General features: G+C 37.4%; 1 protein-coding gene across 13 annotated transcripts in view; it reads right to left on the minus strand.

Annotated features, from left to right (window-relative positions):
• The window catches only part of LOC145259180 (solute carrier family 4 member 11-like), a 533927-nt gene that overhangs the window by 24135 nt on the left and 489534 nt on the right, over positions 1-20258 (minus strand). For all 13 annotated transcript variants that reach the window (XM_080116942.1, XM_080116953.1, XM_080116950.1 and 10 more), the window contains one exon: positions 10046-10219. In XM_080116942.1, the coding sequence (XP_079973068.1) occupies positions 10046-10219 (174 nt within the window). The remainder of the gene's footprint in view (positions 1-10045; positions 10220-20258) is intronic.

Genomic DNA, 20258 nt, shown 5'->3' on the forward strand with positions numbered 1-20258 from the left:
TTTGTTTGGATTGTCTGAATTAGTGCTTGTCATGACCAACCGATTGATTGGATCGGGCCTATCCAACCTCCCGTCTAGCCTAGTAAGGGCCAAAGTGGTGTGTTGTAGTATCATGTTATTATTTCCTAGGCATGTTCCACTCAACCACCAGGATCCCGTTCTTAATGCATTACGGGTTGCCACCAACGGTCAACTGGTGGTCCCATTGAAGGATTTTTACCCTCTGCAGGGGGGCAGTTGGTATGTTCTATCGCCCTACCAACTAGGCAAAAAAAAAAAAAAAAAAAAAAAAAAAGGGGTGAGGAGGTGAAGGAAAAAGAAAACGAGGGAGGGGAAGGGGAGGAGAATGTTGTTTTTGTTTTCGCAGAACATGACTAAGTTTTGCAAAAGGGAATAAAAAAACAAAGACATCTATGTAGGTGCGTTTCATCTCAGGAAGTCAGTAGACAGCCTGATCTGGTAGCACCAGTTTAGCACAAGTAAAACAAAGTTCATTCTTCTAATCCAAAAATGAAACTTGTCTCGAGATATCAATGAGTTTGCCTATTTTAACAGTAAAAAAAAAATTGACAGTAAAGTTGCAAACAAGAATTACAGAGAGTGAAATGTGTGAATCAGTAAAGTAATCTGTAAGTCAAATTTTTCAAGATGAAGCAATTTCTCATATATGGAAGTAACACTTTACCAAATACTGGATAATAAACTTGAAGTATACCAGAATGCTAAGAGCTGCTCTTAAGATCTCCTGACAGCAGCACCTCACAAAGGAGGAATTCTACGGGCACCTTCCTCGGATCTCAGTACTGATCAGAGGGGGAACGCAGATTTACTGGTTATTGAATTAAAACTGTCAGCAATTTATGTTTTGTGGATGCCAAAACAAGGATGTGACACAAAACAAGTAACTGGCAACAGACTCACAATACAGCTATGAAGATCTACTAGATGTGATGAAAGATAAAGCAATGTGGCTTGAGAGGATCCATGACACGACCACAACTAGATGATGAATCTACTATAATTAATGGTTTCCATTGTGTTGTGTTGCTTCTTTGAGACATCTTCCTCTTGCCCATTTTTCTATGTAGTTCAAGGAGAGAGACTGCCCAGAACTTATGTCAATCAACTATTAGAGAACTAAAAATGCAATTATGAAGATCTACCTGGTGTAATGGGGGATAAAATCAGACAGTGTGAGGAAGTCGAGAAGATTCACAACACTACCACAAAATGATGACGTTGCACTGATCTTTATCTTGGCAGCAATATATTATAAAAGTTTGCTACCTTACTACATGACTAGACATAGCCAGCCTCCACTACATGGCTAGACCTCACTACACAACCACATCAATTCTAAAATACATAATTTTAAAAAAATGTCCAGCTCAAATAGTAACTTAATCCTCTCCATAACTTAATGTACGTCTCAAAAGTCTGACCATAATCGTCTTTTAATCTCTCAATTTCAGAACGATAACACTTTTCAGAAAGTTCAACTCAAATCATATTTTAATTGTTCCATTTCATAACTATGGCACTTTTCATAAAGTCCAAACTTTACATTTCTGCTGAAATTGCTTGTAATCTAACGAAAAAAAAAAAAATACTTGACAGCATGTGCATGACTTTTTTACCTCATCTCATATCCTTCGCTGCCAATCACTCGACCCATGTCCTCTCACCTTCAGTCTTTTTATAACTTTTTTTAGCTAATTCATTGATATGCAAATGAATGCATATCAAACTACATAAGATTGAATCCAGTAATTTTGGAAAAAGATTTTATGCTTCAATTTTCTATATCTTCAAATAGTTATTCCTGATGTTTGATTTATTTTTGACTTTATAGAACGTGATTGATTGCTGTATTTTTTGTTCAAGATATCATTCAACCTGACCTGGTAACACCAGATGTCTTTACAGGTACTACCACTTTGAGCTAAAGTGAACCTGAAATGAATGGCTTCAGCCTTTCATTTCAGGTCCACTGAATATCTTTTAAGGATCAAAATTCGTATTATTTAGATTCATAAAACTACTGTTCTCATCTCGAGTGTGATTTTACAACGGATGTAACCTTCAACCTTCTTCGGGTATATCTTGTTGAACTCTGGAATGTTTCTGTCGAATTCGGGAATTTGGACAGAATTTCGAGCAGAACTCTTTATTTACTTCACGGGGGTAGTGTACTCTTGTTCTGTCAGCCATGACTGGATAGAGATCCTAAGTAATTCGCAATTGTATTTTGCGGTCACTCACACTGAGAATTGAACCTTCAGGAGAATATCACTTTTTACAATTGATTTTTCCAAGTACTCTAACCATTGCGACACGGGTTCTTACAGACAATTCTAGTATGAATTTTAGGAGCCTTAAACCTATTTTGATTTCTACTTGTTAATATCACTATTTATTACTATATATTAACGTATCTCTCTCTCTTTCTCTCTCTCTCTCTCTATATATATATATATATATATATATATATATATAGATAGATAGATACATCTATATTTTTATAAAGTAATAGGGTTTGTGTGTTTCTGTCTGTGTGTACAGCTCTCCATCATCAACGAAATATATAGGAGGTAAGAGGGTAGATCTCTCCTGGTAGAGAAACATTAGAACCCATTTTAGGATGTTTCTGTTATAGGAGACATAAGAATCTATGCCTACTTTCTTTATATACTAGTCTACAAACCACCCCCATATCGAATGACTTATGCTCATTTGCATATCACATTATATTAAATCTCTTTAACTAATTACCTCGACCTTATTACATATTGGAAATATTCTAATCATTTCAACTGTACTATTTACAAAATCTATTTAACATTTAATTATTTAATATATTTTCATTTAATTTTATATTCGATTTATTTCACTTTACGTATATTATCAAAACAATTCATTGGCGAGCAAAGCTTTATGTTTTGGGATTGTATTGAAAATGTAATGGAAATTTCAATTTCGTTCCGTTTTAATCTTTTATATTTTACTTGCCAATATAATTGAAAGAATACAATTCAACTATCGTAATTTTATATAAATAAACAAAAACAAATATTTTAAAATAAAACTTTATTAAAAAATAAATAATTTTATTTTTAAATGAAAAAAATCAATTTAGTAAAATAATTGTATTAAACACCCCCAGCCTTGTCAGCAAACCTGTAAACCTATAAAAGTTAACATTTCGAATGTAAACAGTGATTTTTCGATTTTGTTAGCGCTTGCCGCAATTAAACACAATTAAAACGGAACTAACTTTATTTCCATTCTATTTTTTAAACAACCCCCAAAACATAACGCTCTCTTCCAGTTATAGCCAATTTTTTTTTAATTAAATAAAACAGGTCAAAATAAACAGATAAGCGCATTTTCTTTTACATTTTTCTTACAACCATTGTCATTTAACCAACTGCAGGATATCGTTACTTTTGTGGGGTTGTTTTGAAAATGGCACGGAGATTATAATTTCGTTCCAATTTAATCTTTCTGGTCGAGCCTATTTCGAAAGCCTGTTTATCATAGATTTGAACTACAAATAATTTATTACATTTTGATTATTACTATCTTAAGACTTAAAGCTTATATTTATTTCATTTTTCTATTTATATATTGAATTAGTTATTTCCAGTCTTATTTAAACTTAGTGCTTTCTTTAAACCGGATGAACCTTTTATAAAAATATGAGTTTAACGTAAAGAACACGAACAAGGTTTTATTCAACTGAATTTCTTCCAGTTTACTAACAAAATATATAAATTTAAAAGAGATATAAATAATAAAATAAAAAGGTTATGTAATTTAAAAGAAATACACGTACTCACAAAAGCAGAACTTTTTTTTACACATTTTTTTCTTTAAAACCATAACAATGAGACTAACAATTACCTAGATCTTAGTAATTATTTGTTTTAATAGAACTGTTTTAATTGTACTGTTTACTTAGTTAACCTAAGTTGGTATTACATTTATTTTACATTTACTTTTTTTTTTAATTATTACTTTTAGACTGTGACGTTTACACCTGGAAGTAATGAGTCACACGTAGGTCGCTTTTATTCATTCCTTTTGGTCAAGATCAAAGTGTAGTATCTGTTCCGGCAGATGCTGCACTTAAGATAATTTGTACCAGTCAATGGAGGGGAAACCCTCTATACTGGGACAATTATTATTTTTGGTAACCAGAGTGCCCCCTTTTTGCCTACTTTTAGGGGAGCTGGTTTTTACCTCACATTAAAAACGGCCTTGTGCCTAATTTGCTCAGTGGGGGAGCAAATAAATACCATCTGTTCTTCAGATGCTGCACTTCATTTTCTTGTTCTCTTTCGGTGGATGAGAAATCCTTCACGACTGAGACAATTTTTATTTTTGTACCTTTTCTCCACGTTAAAAAACGACCCTGGTGTCTAACTCTGTCCCGTGGGGAGGCATAGTAAATAGGTACAATATAATTGTTTATAATTGTACTATTCAGAAATATTATTTATAGTTCGTCCATTTCAGTTAGTATACATTTCCTTTACGCTTAATTAATTTACAATCATTAATATCGTTAAACAATTCCGTTTAAAACCGAAATTATGCCACCCAAACGAAGTAGAAACGAAAGTGAGGAAGAAAGAATGGAAAGATTGGAAGCTAATAGACTAAGAGTTGCTGCAATTCGCTCCAATGAAAACAATTCAGATAGAGAAAGACGTCTAGAACTTAACAGGATACGTCAAAGAGAAAGGAGAGCAAGACTGTCAGATTTGGAAAGAGAAACCCAACGTGAAGCTGACAGAACTAGACATGCTGTAAGGCGGTTAAATTCATCACAAGATGAAATTCAAGAAAGGCAAAGATATGCACTGGAAAGAGAAGCAATATTACGATCGAATGAATTATATGAGGTAAGTAGACGTACACAAGGTGAGTTGAGAGTGGCTCAACGACATCAGAATGAATCGGAAACCCAACGAAGCTTTCGCCTATACCAAGGGCAACAACGAGAGGCTGCATGGAGAGAGAGTATGACTTTACCCCAGCAATTGACAGAAAACGAGGCAGCTAGACAACGAATGACTGCTTTGAGACATCATGAAATAGAACACTGCAATAGAAAAGGATTGCTCTACAACAAAAATGACTCTCTCACTACAGCTGATATAGGAAAAATGGACAAAGTATGTCAACATTGCTCAGCTGTAAAATTTAAAGGAGAAACCCCTGGTTGTTGTTGTTCTTCTGGCAAAGTTGTGCTTGATAGCTTTCCACCACTGCCTCAGTTGCTTCAAGATTTGCTCTCCGGCAATGGTCCCATCTCTAAAGATTTTCTGCAAAATCTATGCAGTTATAACAATTGTTTTGCAATGACATCATTTGGTCACAAAATTGCGGCAGTACATGGGTGGAATCCTTCTTTTAGAATTCGAGGCCAGGTTTGCCACCAGATTGGGAGTCTTTTACCACCTGAAGATGAAACAGCAAAGTTTATTCAAGTCTACTTCTTGGATAGTCTGGAAGAGGAACTACATAATCGGGGACGTGACAGTAGACTCAATAGAGACATTCTCCAAAGTCTGACTGAATTTTTACATGAGAACAACAGCTTTATTTGTCAGCTGAAAACAACAAAGGAGAGGATTGAAGAAGAACACTTGGTAGAACATAAAGTTGTCATAAGGGAAGACCGAAGGCCGCAAGAAGAGCATCCACGGCGATTCAATGCTCTAACAACAACGTATGAGATTGGAATATTAATGGAGAATGAACCAACAGCTAACCGGGATATTGTCTTGCGTTTTAGAAATGATACATTAAAATGGATCTCCGAACTACATCCCCTCTACGATACTTTAATGTACCCGTTAATGTACCCCTATGGTTCTCCATCTTACAACATCTACATGAAGGCATCCAATGGGCGAAAAGTTACCCAACAGCAATTTTATTCGTACCATTTAATGACTCGGCCTGGAAACTATTTTCTCTGGTACCGAAGGCTATTTCAACAATGGCTGGTGGATGTGTACTGCAAGATTGAAACAGAACGTTTACAGTTCCTGAGGCGTGAGCAACAGACCCTGAGAGCTGACAATTATAGCAACTTGAGAGATTCAATTCTTAGGGAGGATGGGAATCCAAAACAGTTTGGTCAACGAGTTGTACTTCCGGCAACTTATACAGGAGGCCCTCGATACATGTTTGAGCGTCAAAGTGATGCCATGGCATATGTTCGGCGAATGGGCCGAGCCGACCTCTTCATCATGTTCACAACAAATCCAAAGTGGACAGAAATTACAGAAAATTGTCTTCAAGGGCAAGACCCTCAGGATCGTCCAGATATTGTTGCCAGGGTTTTCAGGCAGAAGCTAAAAAAGTTACTTGAATTTATTAAAAAGGGAGGATTTGGCAGGTTGAGGGCTTTCCTGTACAGTATTGAATATCAAAAAAGAGGACTGCCGCATGCACACATCCTCACCTGGCAGGCCCCAGAGGACAAACTTCTACCAGAAAAAATGGATCTCTGCATATCTGCAGAGATCCCTGACAAAGAGGAAGATCCTGATCTTCATGCTAAAGTGATGGCACATATGGTGCATGGACCTTGTGGACCATTTAATCCAAATTGTCCATGTATGATTGACAACAAATGTTCCAAAAAATACCCAAAAGAATTTCTTCAGTGTACCAAGCAAGGCCAAGACTCTTACCCCAAGTACAGGCGAAGAAAACCAGAAGATGGAGGCCAGACTGGTACAATAAGGATGAAGAGAAATGGTCGGTATGTTAATCAAGAAATAACAAACCAGTGGATTGTTCCGTACAACAAGGTCCTCCTTCAGCAGTTCAACGCTCACATTAACGTAGAAATTTGCAGCTCGATCCAAAGCATCAAATATGTCCTCAAATACGTGAATAAAGGATGTGATCAAGTAGTGTTTGAACTACAAAGAACTGATGGAGCAGCTAACCAACAAGGCCAAGTACAAAGTCACATTGTGGATGAGATCCAGCAGTTCCAGAATGCAAGGTATGTCGGCAGTTCAGAGGCAGCCTGGAGGATATTGGAACATCCCATCCATGAACATTTCCCCCCAATTGTACAACTTTCTGTTCATCTTGAAAATGGGCAGCGTGTCATGTTCTCAGCTGATACTGCTCTGGAACGAGCCCAAGGTCCACCGCCTGCCACAACTTTGACAGCATTTTTTCAACTCTGCCATGAGGATGACTTTGCAAGGGGTCTCAAATACGTAGAAGTCCCTGAGTTTTACACTTGGAACAAATCGACAAAGAAATGGATGAGAAGAATGCGTGGGGTACAAGTTGAAGGTACTGAAAATGATGATGTATGGAAGGCACCATGCATTGGGAGAATCTACACGATTAGTCCAAAAGCAGGGGAGTGTTATTTCTTACGCCTGTTGCTCAATGAGGTTGCTGGTCCAACTTCATTTCAAAATTTGCGAGCATACAATGGTCAGGTGTTTGAAACATACAGAGCAGCGTGCCTTGCTCGAGGCCTTCTAGAAAATGACCATGACTTGCATCAAGCAGTAGGAGAGGCAAGTGCCACTCAATCACCTTCAAATTTGCGAAGCCTATTTGTGATAATTTTAACAGCCTGTGAGCCAAGAAATCCTCTTGAGATCTGGATGGCTTTTCGTGATGTAATATCTGAAGACATTCTTCACAGATACAGGCAAGAAGTTAACAATCCAGAAGCAGATTTTAATGAGGACATCTACAATAAAACTCTTTGTCTAATTGAAGAAAAAGTTCTCCTTATGTGCGGTCAACCATTGGCAAACTATGGATTACCTGCACCAATGCAAGGGAGAGATGAAAGACTCGCGAGAGAGTATCAACGTGAAGTTACTTATAATCTTGAAGAACTTCCCTACAAGCAGAAAATATGCAAGAAAAACTGGCCGATTCTCAAAGAGAAGTTTACAATTCATTCATGGCAATGTTGGAAGCACAAGGTGAAATGAACAAAAACATGTTTCTTGATGCTGCAGGTGGTACGGGCAAGACTTTTGTAATCAATTTGATCCTTGCAAAGATTAGATCCATGAGAAAGATTGTGCTTGCAACAGCATTCAGTGGCATTGCTGCTACTCTACTACAAGGTGGCCGCACTCTTCACAGCACTTTTAAAGTACCCTTGGATACTCATCGAATGGATCAGCCAGTTTGCAAAATTACTGGTAACTCAGCCTTGGCAAATGTAATTAGAGACACCTCTGCAATCATTGTAGACGAAGCCCCAATGACGCACAAGAGTGGTTATGAAGCAATTGACCGAACACTGCAAGACATCACAGGAAACAAGAATCCCATGGGTGGCATTCCAACCTTATTTTGCGGTGATTTCCGTCAAATCCTCCCAGTGGTTAAAAATGGCACAAGGGCTAACATTGTCAATGCAAGTTTGAAACAATCCTATCTCTGGAGGCACGTTATAGTGAAGAGACTGACTACTAATATGAGAGCCTATATCTCTGATAACACAGCTGCAGCAGACTTCTCAAAATTGCTTCTCCAAATCGGTAATGGTCAGTTTCCTATCACTTCTTCACCTGACACAATTAAGATTCCAACTGCGCTTGGTAAATGTGTCGGTAATCAGAAGCAACTGAAAGACAAAGTGTACCCAGACCTGCAAAACAATGGAAAATCACCAGATTGGCTTGCTGAGAGGGCTATTATTTCGCCATTAAACAGCAATGTGAATCATTTGAACAATTCAATAATGGATGAATTTCCAGGAGACACAAAGTAATACAAGTCAGTTGATTCAGCTACTAATGAATATGAAGCTGTTCACTACCCTGTGGAGTTTTTAAACTCTTTGGAGATATCTGGAATGCCTCCACACATTTTAAATCTCAAAATTGGATCGCCAATCATGATTCTTCGATCCTTGGAACCGCCAAAAATAACAAACGGAACCAGATGTGTTATCACCAGATTGCACACCAATGTACTTGAGGCCACCATTTCCTGTGGTCCCTACAAAGGCGAAACCGTTCTACTGCCAAGGATCCCCTTAGTTCCATCGGACTCAGTACTTCCATTTAAATTCCGGAGACTCCAATTTCCTGTGAAGGTGTGTTTTGCAATGAGCATAAACAAAAGTCAAGGTCAGACATTTAACACCATTGGCGTAGACTTGACATCAGACTGCTTCAGTCACGGTATGTTCTACGTCTCCATCAGCCGGACAGGAAGTTCAGAAAAACTCTACATTCTGGCTCCAAATCAAAGCAGCAGAAATGTAGTTTACCCTGAGGCTCTTTAATGAAAAGTTCGAGAAATGGATATGAGGAAAAACTGACATGATCTGATTGTGGTAAGTTTTTAGTATTGAATGTGCAAGATAAAATTTAAGCAAGAGTTGAAAATGACTTCAATGAAAAATTTACTATGTAACATCAAGTAACCTTCCTTTTTGATGAAAATGTTTTGTGAAGTTCCTTATTGAATTTCAGTCACTACAAGAGGTAGTTAAAATGTTAATCACCTTATGCAATCGTTGCTCTTACAACATCAACTTACTGGAAAGGTGCCCACAGATTTTGGTACCCGAGTGCGCAACAAAGCTCCGTGCAAAGCACGGGTATCTTTGCTAGTATATTAATATTTTTACATATTACTTGTATATATTATCTATTGTTTATAATTACTGATTCCCATATTGTATTAGACTATCTACTTAGAATAGCTATCCAGTCATGGCTGACGGAACAAGAGCATGCTACTCCCATGAAGTAAATAAAGGGTTCCACTTGAAATTCCATCTAAATTCCAGAGTTCAGCAAAAACATTCCTGGGTTTGAGAAGATACACCTGAAGAAGGTTGGAGGTTACATCGACCGAAACATTGTGAAAATCACACTCAAGATGAGAACAGTAGTCCGATGAATCCAAATAATACGAATAACCAATCCTCATCTAAAAAATTCAAAAACATTAGGATCAGAAATATTTGAATAAAACGTAACAAGCACTTATAATTTTGTTAAATGTGTTTGAAACTTACCGCTGATAAACATGACCTTGTTCAACTCTTTCTTCGACATCTGCTAGTGCCTGAACGTGGAGTGGCGAATGGGGAAGTGCAGCATGCACCCAAGGAAAAGCAAACAGGGAGAGGATACCATTAATGACGCCAACCACAAAAAGGTCCCAATGGTATGCTGTGCCTTTCTTCATTCTAGAAAAAAAAAATAAATAAATAAATAAAAATAAAAAAAAAGTAATGTTGTTCTGTGACAAGATAAATACGTTTCTTGGTTTTGTTCAAGTTAACTATCAGAAATGAAATCATTTAAAAAAATATCAGACATTATTTAACAAAAAAAATTACTGAACATTATTCAAATGATTTAAATCTATATTATGTTTTATCTTGGGTAAATTCATGAACTAAAACTGTCGCCAACAAATAATCTGATAAACACTGTATAATATTGCCAATTTCCACCAAAAAAATGATTAAATAATAAGAAAATTATGCTCTAACTCTGATATTGAGTATTCTCATTTTTATGAAGGAAGTTCTCTGGACTAGCACCTTTGAGCTAGGCTGGTTTGATTGTTTTATGGCATATCAATCCTTTTTAGGTTATTTAATGCAAAATCCAGTAATTTTGGAAAGAGTTTCCATGTTTCAAGTTTTTCATATCTTCAAATATTTATTTGTAGAGTTTTTGGTTCGTTTTGTTTAACAGCATATCAACTTAAAAAAAAGAAATATGATTTATGGTTTTTTATTTTGGTTTTATCGATAAAAATTGCTTTTTTTGTTTTTAACTTTGCAGAACATGCTTGAGTTTTGCAAAAGGAAAGGGAAAAAGGCAATAACATCAATGTTTGGTGCACAATGGTCAGAAAACCAGTATCTTCAGATAACCTGATCTCCCCAAGCCAAGCTGGCTTACTCATATTTACACCATTAAGCATGACGAGTGACACGTTAAGAACATTGCAGTTCTTGGAATGCAACCATGGAGATTTGGAAGGTCAGATGACTACACACGAGCACGTGAAATGAGAAACACAGAAATCTAACACCCAGCATGTTTCACTGTATTGTCTTACTTGAACAAGACAATAAAAGTATTCTTATGAAATAATTAAAATAATATTAAGTTGTTTTCTTAGTATTAAAATTTAGTGATTAATTTACTTACAGAGTGGGTAGCTTTGGTGGTTTCATGTTATTTTAAAAACTTAATGTGCTTTGCAATGGCTTTAAAAAAATTTTTTTTAACTCCATGGCGAATGCAAGAACTTCCATAATACACTTTTAATACAAGCAGAAGTTTCTTTGTAAGTCTTTCCATATTTTGAATTTTTGGTAAAGTAACATCAACTTATTTTACAAATGAAAATTTGGTCTTAATATTAAATTAATCTACATGAATTTCTTTTCCATCAAAATACTCGATATGATTTATTTGGACATGTACTTTAAAAAAAAATTGGGTTTGGTTTGGTTGTTTCAACCCTTTTCAAGTTATTTAATGCTGAATCCGGTGGTTTAGAAAAAAGGTCTTTATGTTTACAAATATTTATTCCTAGGGTTTAGTCGGGTTGTTTTGTAGCGGAATTTTTTTTTTTTAAAGATTTTTCTGAAAAGAAAAAAAAAGGCTGATAGCCATTAGAATGAATGCGTGAATGTAGGATTGACATGAAATTCTTAAAGATAAACTAAAATGACCGAAAAATGAGCTGAAATGACTTAAATAAATAAAACGTAAATGACTTAAAATGACTTTAATGAACTTAAGGATGAATTGAATTACCTTAAGAATGACTTGAATGCTTAAAAAATAACTGGAATCCTTCAAAAACAACTTGAATGATCTGGAGAATGACTTTAATGGCTTTGAGACTGACTGGTTGTAAAGTGAGTTATTTTATATTAAATTAATACAAAAAAGTGATCCCCCACTTTATATCACAAAAATATTTGATTTAGGGAATTTGAAACGTTATTTTCGTATTCAGGAACCCCGATAACCAATAAATAGTAGTATAATAAACATAAAAAGAAATAAAAAGTACATGTGTTATGGACCGACTGACCGACTTATAGAGTTGCTTGCACACGACTAAAAAAACTATTCTGTGGCATGCATTTAAAAAAAAATATTCTCTGTCGGTCGGTCCGTCCGTAACACATTTACTTATTAGTTACAAACAAGTGCAGCATCGGTTAAGAACAGATACTACACTTTGATCTTAGCCATGTGGCCAAGCAAAAGTTACATTTTGGACAAGTTTCAGAAAAGTCTAATGGATAGGTAAAAAATTATGGGACAAAAAGTGTCATTATTTGCAATTTTGGTACATTTTTGACCCCTTATGAGCCTCTCGGAATGCTGAATACCAATGACAATGGACAAATTACGCAGTTTTACACCGTAACACATGTATATTTGAATTTCACACCATGAGAGAGCACTATATAGATATACATATCAAGTTTTTTATTGAGAAATATGAAAAAAGGGCATTTTTAGCACTAAAAGTCCCTGGGGGACGCAAAGCAGAATATTACCAGGGTCACCCATACTGAATTTATATTAAGAACAATGGCCTCCACATTTTGGACAAGTTTCAGAAAAACGTAATGGATAGGTGAAAATTTATGGGGCAAAAAGTGTCATTTTTTTCAATTTTGGTACATTTTTTTACCCCTTATGAGCCACTTTGAATGCCGAATACCAGTGACAAAGGACAAACAGTGCAGTTTCACACCTTAACACATGTATATTTACATTCAGCAACATGGGAAACCACCATATAGACATATCAAGTTTTTGTTGAGAAATATGAGAAACGCGCCAGAAGAAAGAGCATTTTCAGCACAAAAACTCTCCTGAGGACGCAAACCAGATTTTTGCCAGGGTCACCTATACTGAATTTATATTAAGAACAATGCCCTCCACATTTTGGGCAAGTTTCAGAAAAATCTAATGGATGGATCAAATGTTACAGGACAAAAAGTGTCATTTTTGTTCATTTTGAAGCATTTTTGACCTCTTTTGAACCCCTGTAGGCGAAATGGGAATTTCCGCACAAAAAATATTTTTACTATGCACATTTATATATTGAAATATAATTTGTGACAAAATTTCAGGAAAAATTAATGGACGGTTATCCGTCAATTGTCCAGACTAACAGACAGACAAACCCACCAAAAACATAGGTCCCTCTCCGATAAATCAGGGGACCAAAATGCTACGCCATGCCCCTTGCTTAAAAAATGAGCCGCGCATGCATGGTCCCCCTCTGTACGAAATATAATTTTAAAAACTGGTGCTGCATGGGAGTCCCCAAAAGGTGTGTTTTCTAGCACTAAAAGTCCTCGGGGGACGCTAACCAGAATATTACCAGGGTCACCCATACTGAATTTATATTAAGAACAATTGCCTCCACATTTTGGACAAGTTTCAGAAAAATCTAATGGATAGGTAAAAATTTATGGTCAAAAGGTGTCATTTTTTGCAATTTTGGTACATATTTGACACCTGAATGCCGCAACGTTCAAAGGGAAAGTCAATTTAAGGGCCCTATAGAGTGACGGATGAATCAACATTGCGACCCTTCCCTTGCATTGTTTTTAGAGTTCCTCAAAGGAAGGGTCATTTTTCCTAATCAGTTCAATTCCGGGAACAGCCCCTTTAGCGGCCTCCAGCATTGTCCACAAGTTTGTCTTGCAGGCCTCTGGAAGCCTGACAAAAGTTGTTAGCAGTGGGGTGTCCGGGAAATTAGAGGGGACATTAATGTCTTTTCCCCCCTATCTGTTGGCAATGCAGCAGAGGTTTTAAATTTTTTCTCTGTCGGTGGTGTAAATCCATTGCCACAGACAGGGGGTCTATAAAACACAGTTTCTCCCTCATTTCAAGGGGAAGAGTCTCTGATGCAGTAAGTCCGTGAGCAGGAGAAGTTGAAGGGTTTCTCCCCCTCCCGGTTTCAGTCTTTTCTTTTTGGGGTGGTGGCTCAGTCTGCATTTGTGTGGGGACAGGTGTATGTGTGGTGTCTGGTGTCTGGTGTTGGTGTGGTGTCTGGTGTTGGTGCAGTGTCTTGTGTTGGTGTGATGTCTGGTATTGAAGTTGTGTCTGGTGTTGGTGTAGTGTGTGGTTTGGAGGGGGAAGTGGGTTGTGTTGTTGTTTGGGGTGGTGTATGCTCACAGGGAGTGGGGGCCACCTTTTCCCTTTTTTTCTTTTTCTGCATTTCGAATAAACAGGAGAGTGGTGAGGTTGGGTTCTTCTCCCTCTCACTAGCTGATCCATCCTCAGAGGAGCAGTTTTTTCTCCGCTTGGTCCTCGTCTCGATTGGTGTGGGGACCGTTGGTTGTTGCTGCTCCTGTTGTTGATGTTGCTGCCGCTATAGCTGCTGCGGTGGTTCTTAGTGCTGCTGTTTTTGCTGCTGCGGTGGTTGTTGTTGCAGCTGCTTTTGCGGCTTTGGCTGCTGCAGCTGTTGTTATTTCTGCTGTTGCTGTCGAGCAGGTGGTTGGGTTGATGTGAAGATAGATGTGTTTTTCCGTTTATGCTCTGCCACCGTACTCCATTGATCCTTGGGCTTTACCAACTCAAGGGCTGATGTTGGTGATTCCCTAGTTTCAGTGGCAGTTGCCACCCCCGCTACTGGAACTGTGTTTACTTGTGGAGCTAGTTGGCTTGGAACTGCTTTTTGGGGGCAGTTCTTTGTCTTGTGGCCCTGCTTCAGACAAAACCAGCAGTGAGGGTGCCGACCCTCAACCACCACTGTCATGTTGGCTTTCTTGAAAGATATTGTTGCTGGTATGCCTATGAAGCCTTCTTTTTTGGCCCGCATTGCTACTGTATAACTCCCCAGGTGGACACCGTTTTTGGAGCGTACCGGGTCCATCCGCTCCACCTCTCCAAAATTACTGAGGAAAGCTCCCAGCAGTTCTGTGCGTAGATCAGCAAGAGCATTGAATATTTGTACTCGGATTCTCCTCCTGCCCCGATACTCTGAACAGCATCTATTAACAACAGACCTTTGATCTTAACCAAAAAGGCCAAGCACAAAAGTGTTACGGACAGACCGACCTACAGACAAATTGACGAAGTGACTTATAGAGTTGCTTGCAAACAACAAAAAAAAAAGTATTTGATAGGCGGTTGTTTTCGAAGATATTGGATTTAAGATATTGTTTTCTAGCATTATCAATGGCTCTACATTCCACGAAAATGTGTTTGATGGTGCAAGTTTTTTTGACAGAGCATTGTGGTTGTTGCTTTTGTTTCAGTATGTAGGAGTGTGCGAGTTTTGTATGACCAATATGAATTCTGGATATAACTTTTTCTTTTCTTGATATTCTAGTAGTAGGTTTCCATTCTTCCAGAATGGGTTTAATTTGGTATAATTTGTTATTTGTGTTCTTGTCCAATTGTTGTTGCCATTTTGCATAAAATAGTTGATTGATTTTGAGTTTAAAGTCAATATACAGAATGTTTGTTTCAGGGTTCAGGCTTAGTGCTGATTCGGTTGCTTAGTCAGCTCTTTCATTTCCTTTTATTCTGATATGACGAGATCCAACATAAAATTATTTCTTTGTGTTTAGATAATGAGTCAATTCTGTTTAGTAGTTTAATGATTAGAGGGTTTTTGAGTCTTTTGTTATTCAGTGATGTTAGTACAGAAAGTGAATGTGAGTATTAGAAATTTCTTATGTTTATTTTTTTCTAAAATGTTTAGAGCTAGGTCGATGGTACATGTTTCAACAGTAAAAATAGAGTTTTCTGTTGAAAGGGCCTATTTTAGGGTTGTTTCATTTGATACAGCAGCACACTGTGGTCTTTGGAGCCGTCAGTGAAAATGTGTAAATGGTCAAAGTATTTCAGGCTTTCTCTTGGTAGGTATTAAAGTGAGTTTTCACTTTTGGGAGTTCATTTAATTTTAGTATTATTTGGGCTTTTTGAAGAATCCAAAATCAGTCAGTATGTGTTCTTGGATATTTTCTACAGTCATTTCTGATTCCTGTAGTATTGTTTCCAATTTAAGATTAAAGGGTTTTATGGTTTTTCTTTTTGCTTGAATGACTTTATATCTCGGATTGAATGTAGATTTGTATACTGGATTACTTCGATATGCTTTTAATTGTATTGGACACCCAGTTTGTGACTCCTTATACAGGGTGTCTCAAAAGAAGCTGATGATTAAAAAAATCATAACTTTCTCAATTTTTTATATTTTTCTTTATTTTTTCAGCTCATCTAGAGTAACCCTTCCAAGGTCATCATGAGTCGTTACACTATCGAGGAGCGGATATTTATCGTAGAGTCGTATTTTCGGTTGATTGAGTCAATATCAGAAACTCAAAGAGAATTTCGACGAAACTTCAACACAAGAAATTCCCCTACTCCCAATGCAATAAAAGCTATGGTGGCTCGATTTCATGAGCAAGAGTCTGTATATGACCTCCATAAATCTGGTAGACCCCGTGCGGCAAGAAGTGATGAGAATCGTTAGAGATTAGCAGAGAGTGTGGCTGACGATCCATCCACATCAGTAAGAGATCAAGTCAAATGGGGGTTTCTCAATCATCTCTTAACAGAATGCTTCATGAAGAGGGCAAATTTCCATATAAAATTCAATTGCTGCAAAAGCTTCAGTCAAACGATCCAGAAAACAGTCTGGAATACACCATGCAATTCCAAGATTTGGCCAATGAGGATCCAAACTTTCTCCAAAACTTCATTATGTCCGATGAGGCCCATTTTCATCTGAATGGGTTCATAAATAAGCAAAATTGCAGGATTTGGGGATCAGAAAATCCCCACGCAACAGCACAATGGCAATTACACCCTCAAAAATGTACAATATGGTGTGGAGTAACAGCAGATGAAGTAATCGGACCTTACTTTTTTGAAAATGAAGGAGAGAATGTAACAGTGACAGGAGCTTGGTACCGTCAGATGTTTGAAGATTTTGTTTTACTTTGGGTACAAAACAAACCACCAATGTGGTTCCAGCAGGACGGTGCAACAGCGCATATAGCGTGAGAAACATTAAATCTGCTCCAGGACATATTCAGCAACCGAATAATTTCTTATGGCTGTGAGATAAATTGCTCGCCAGATCTCACATGTGCAAATTTCTTCCTTTGGGGTTACCTCAAAGAGCGGGTATACGTACTGGACAATGCCCTGCAGAGAACGCAAGAGTGTGAAAATGAAAATGGTGGACATTTGAGTAACATCATTTTTCATAACTAAAATTAGACCTTGTGAAAAACATACTCTAGATTAAGTTGTGTGAATAAAATTAGAATAAGTAGACTGATATCTTACTATATCTCAAAAAAAAAAAATTACGGAGAGGCTCATTTACCTATGAAAATTGGTAAGCATAACTTAAATATTGAGAAAGTTAATCAAATTTAAAATCCGTCAGTTCCTTTTTGGGACATCCTGTATTTGCAGGAATTTTATTAGCCTCTGTATGAAAACTTTCAACTGGGGACATTCTAAAAGCACCAAGTCCTCCATGGCAGATTGAGTCTAAAGTCTTTAGGTAGATTTTCTGGCTGATTGGTATATAAAACTACTGTAGTCTAGTTTTGATCAAAGTTTTATACAACTTCATTAGAGTTTCTTGAATGCCCCCCCTCACTCTGTGTGTGCTATTACATGTAGTATTTGTAGTCTTTTACTGCAACTATTTCTTAGGTTCTTCAGGTGAGAGATGAATCTCAGTTTTTTATCAAATATTAGTCCCAGAAATTTGTGTTGTTCTACCATGGGAATTACTGTTCTTCCGAGTCTCAGTGTAGGGTCATTGTGAAGTTTTCTCTTGTGAGAGGAATGAATGCATTTGGTTTTTAATTTGGAAAATCTATATCCATTTTCCGTTGCCCATTTGTATAATTTATTTAAGCATTGTTGGAGTTTGCACTCAATGTTGTGCCTATACTTTGATCTGTAATACATCAGGAGGTCATCTACATATAAAGACCCCTCAACGCCAGGGTCCAAACATTTCACTAAGCTGTTCATTTTAACATTAAATAGTGTCATGGATAGTATGCTACCTTGGAGGACTCCCTCCTCCTGATTGGTGGTATCCGTGTAAGCCGATCCAATGCGAACCCTAAATTTGTGGTCAGATAAGAATCCTTTTATAAATTGTGGGAGTCTGCCTTTTAAATCTCTCGTTATTCCATATTTCCATCTCGTATCATAGAGAGTTGTATGCTCAGTCCGTTAAGTCCAAAGTAGCTGAGCAGCGGCTTGGTTCACACCAGTTTTGGCAAATAGCAAACAGAATCCTGAACAGAAACGTGTGTTCTATCCCAACTATCATCAATGGACCTGAGGTAATCTCATCAGCATCAGACAAAGCCAAACTCTTTGCCAAGAACTTTGCAGCTAATTTTACCCTTTGCGACCAAGGCCGCCAACCTCCAATATTTCCTCCTGTATCAGAAAACACGCTATGTGATATACAAATATCTGTATGTGATGTTGCCAAGCTAATTAAAAACCTTGATTCCAGTAAAGCAACAGGCCCTGATGGTATTCCAATTATAGTACTCAAAAGACTTCAACCAGAACTAGCATCCATCCTTACAAAACTGTTTAAACGTTGCCTTAAGGAGAATTGCATCCCATCAACATGAAAAATCTCATCAGTATGCCCTGCATTTAAGAATAATCACTCATCTCTCTTTCAGTACAGGCCAATAAGTCTCATGCGTGTCATGAGTAAGTTGCTGGAATCTGTGTTAAATAGAGAAGTAATCAAACATCTCAGTAAAAATAACATTCTTAGTGACACGCAATATGGTTTCCGTTCTGCTAGATCTACAGTAGATATGCTTACAGTTATATCTCATAGGATAAGTGAAACTCTCGACGGAGGCTTCCTTTCTAGGGCAATTGCTCTTGACATATTAAAGACCTTTGATAGAGTATGGCATGAAGGTTTACTTCACAAGATCTCCAGCTACGGTATAACTGGAAATGTCTTCTCAATTATTAAATCATTTCTCTCTAATAGGTTCATAAAAGTAGTGGTTGATGGGCAGAAACCAGAAGCTCTCAGTATTGATGCTGGAATCTTTCAGGGGTCCTTCCATCATTTGTAGACATTTATGCTGATGACACTACTATCTATGGTAGCACATCTAAGACTGTAAACGACCAAGTTCTCTGATTCTCTCTCCTCTGATCTTGAGAATGTGGTACAATGGGGAAAGGAGTGGCTGGTTACTTTTAATGCATCTAAAAGAAAGCTTTTATCTTTACATCATCAATGCTCTGATCCCCATCTGGCATCAATTAAAATGAATGGCTCTCGTCTTGGGGAGGCATGTTTTGACAAGCTTCTCGGCTTGACTTTTACTCCTGATCTTAAGTGGAACACATACATTAAATCCGTTGCCAAAGCCGCTGGAAAAATGGTGGGATCCTTCTATCGATCCAGTAGAGATCTTACTGCTGATGCAATTCTCTTTCTATATAAGAGCCAGGTACATCCAAGGATGGAGTACTGTTGCCACACCCGGGCAGGAGCTGCTAGAAAGAACTTATCCTGCCTTGATAGAGTTCAAAATAGACTTCGTAGCCTCGTAGGGGATGTCCTTTTCTCTTCCCTGCAACCTCTTTCTCACAGAAGAAATGTTTGTTTTATTGTTATTTTCATTGCAAGTGCTCGGCTGAGCTCCAATCTATGGTCCCCCCCTCACCAAACTGCACGCCTGTGGAATTGTCTTCCGTTTTCCTACTCTCCAGCTGATTACAATATGGTTGTCTTCAAGTCTAACGTAAACAAGTTTTTGATGAGTCATTCCATATAAGTTAACAAATTCACCAAATTTCCATTACTAACGATTACTATATTGTCCAATTTCTACTGTACACTCTGTAACCTTTATCCTCGAGTGGCCTTAAGGCCTTGATAAGTGCTGATGCCCATGTAAAAAGAAGAAAAGAAAAATAGACTTTCTCTATGTCAAAAAAGTTTGCTGATAGGTACTCATTCCTGATGAATGCTTCCCCTATAGCTGTTTCTAGTTGAACTAGGTGATCAGTTGTGCTGCTTTTATTACAGAATCCACATTGTAGTTTGGAAATAAGTTGTTGGATTCGAGATACCAAACCAATCTGTCATTTACTATCCTTTTTATTATTTTGCACAGGCAGCTGGTTAATGAGATTGGTCTGTAGTTTTGCAGATTCAAATTCTCTTTTCCTGGTTTTGGAATTGCTATT

Source organism: Euprymna scolopes, chromosome 34, assembly GCF_053919585.1.
Source record: "Euprymna scolopes isolate OS-2025 chromosome 34, ASM5391958v1, whole genome shotgun sequence".
NCBI lineage: Eukaryota > Metazoa > Mollusca > Cephalopoda > Sepiida > Sepiolidae > Euprymna > Euprymna scolopes.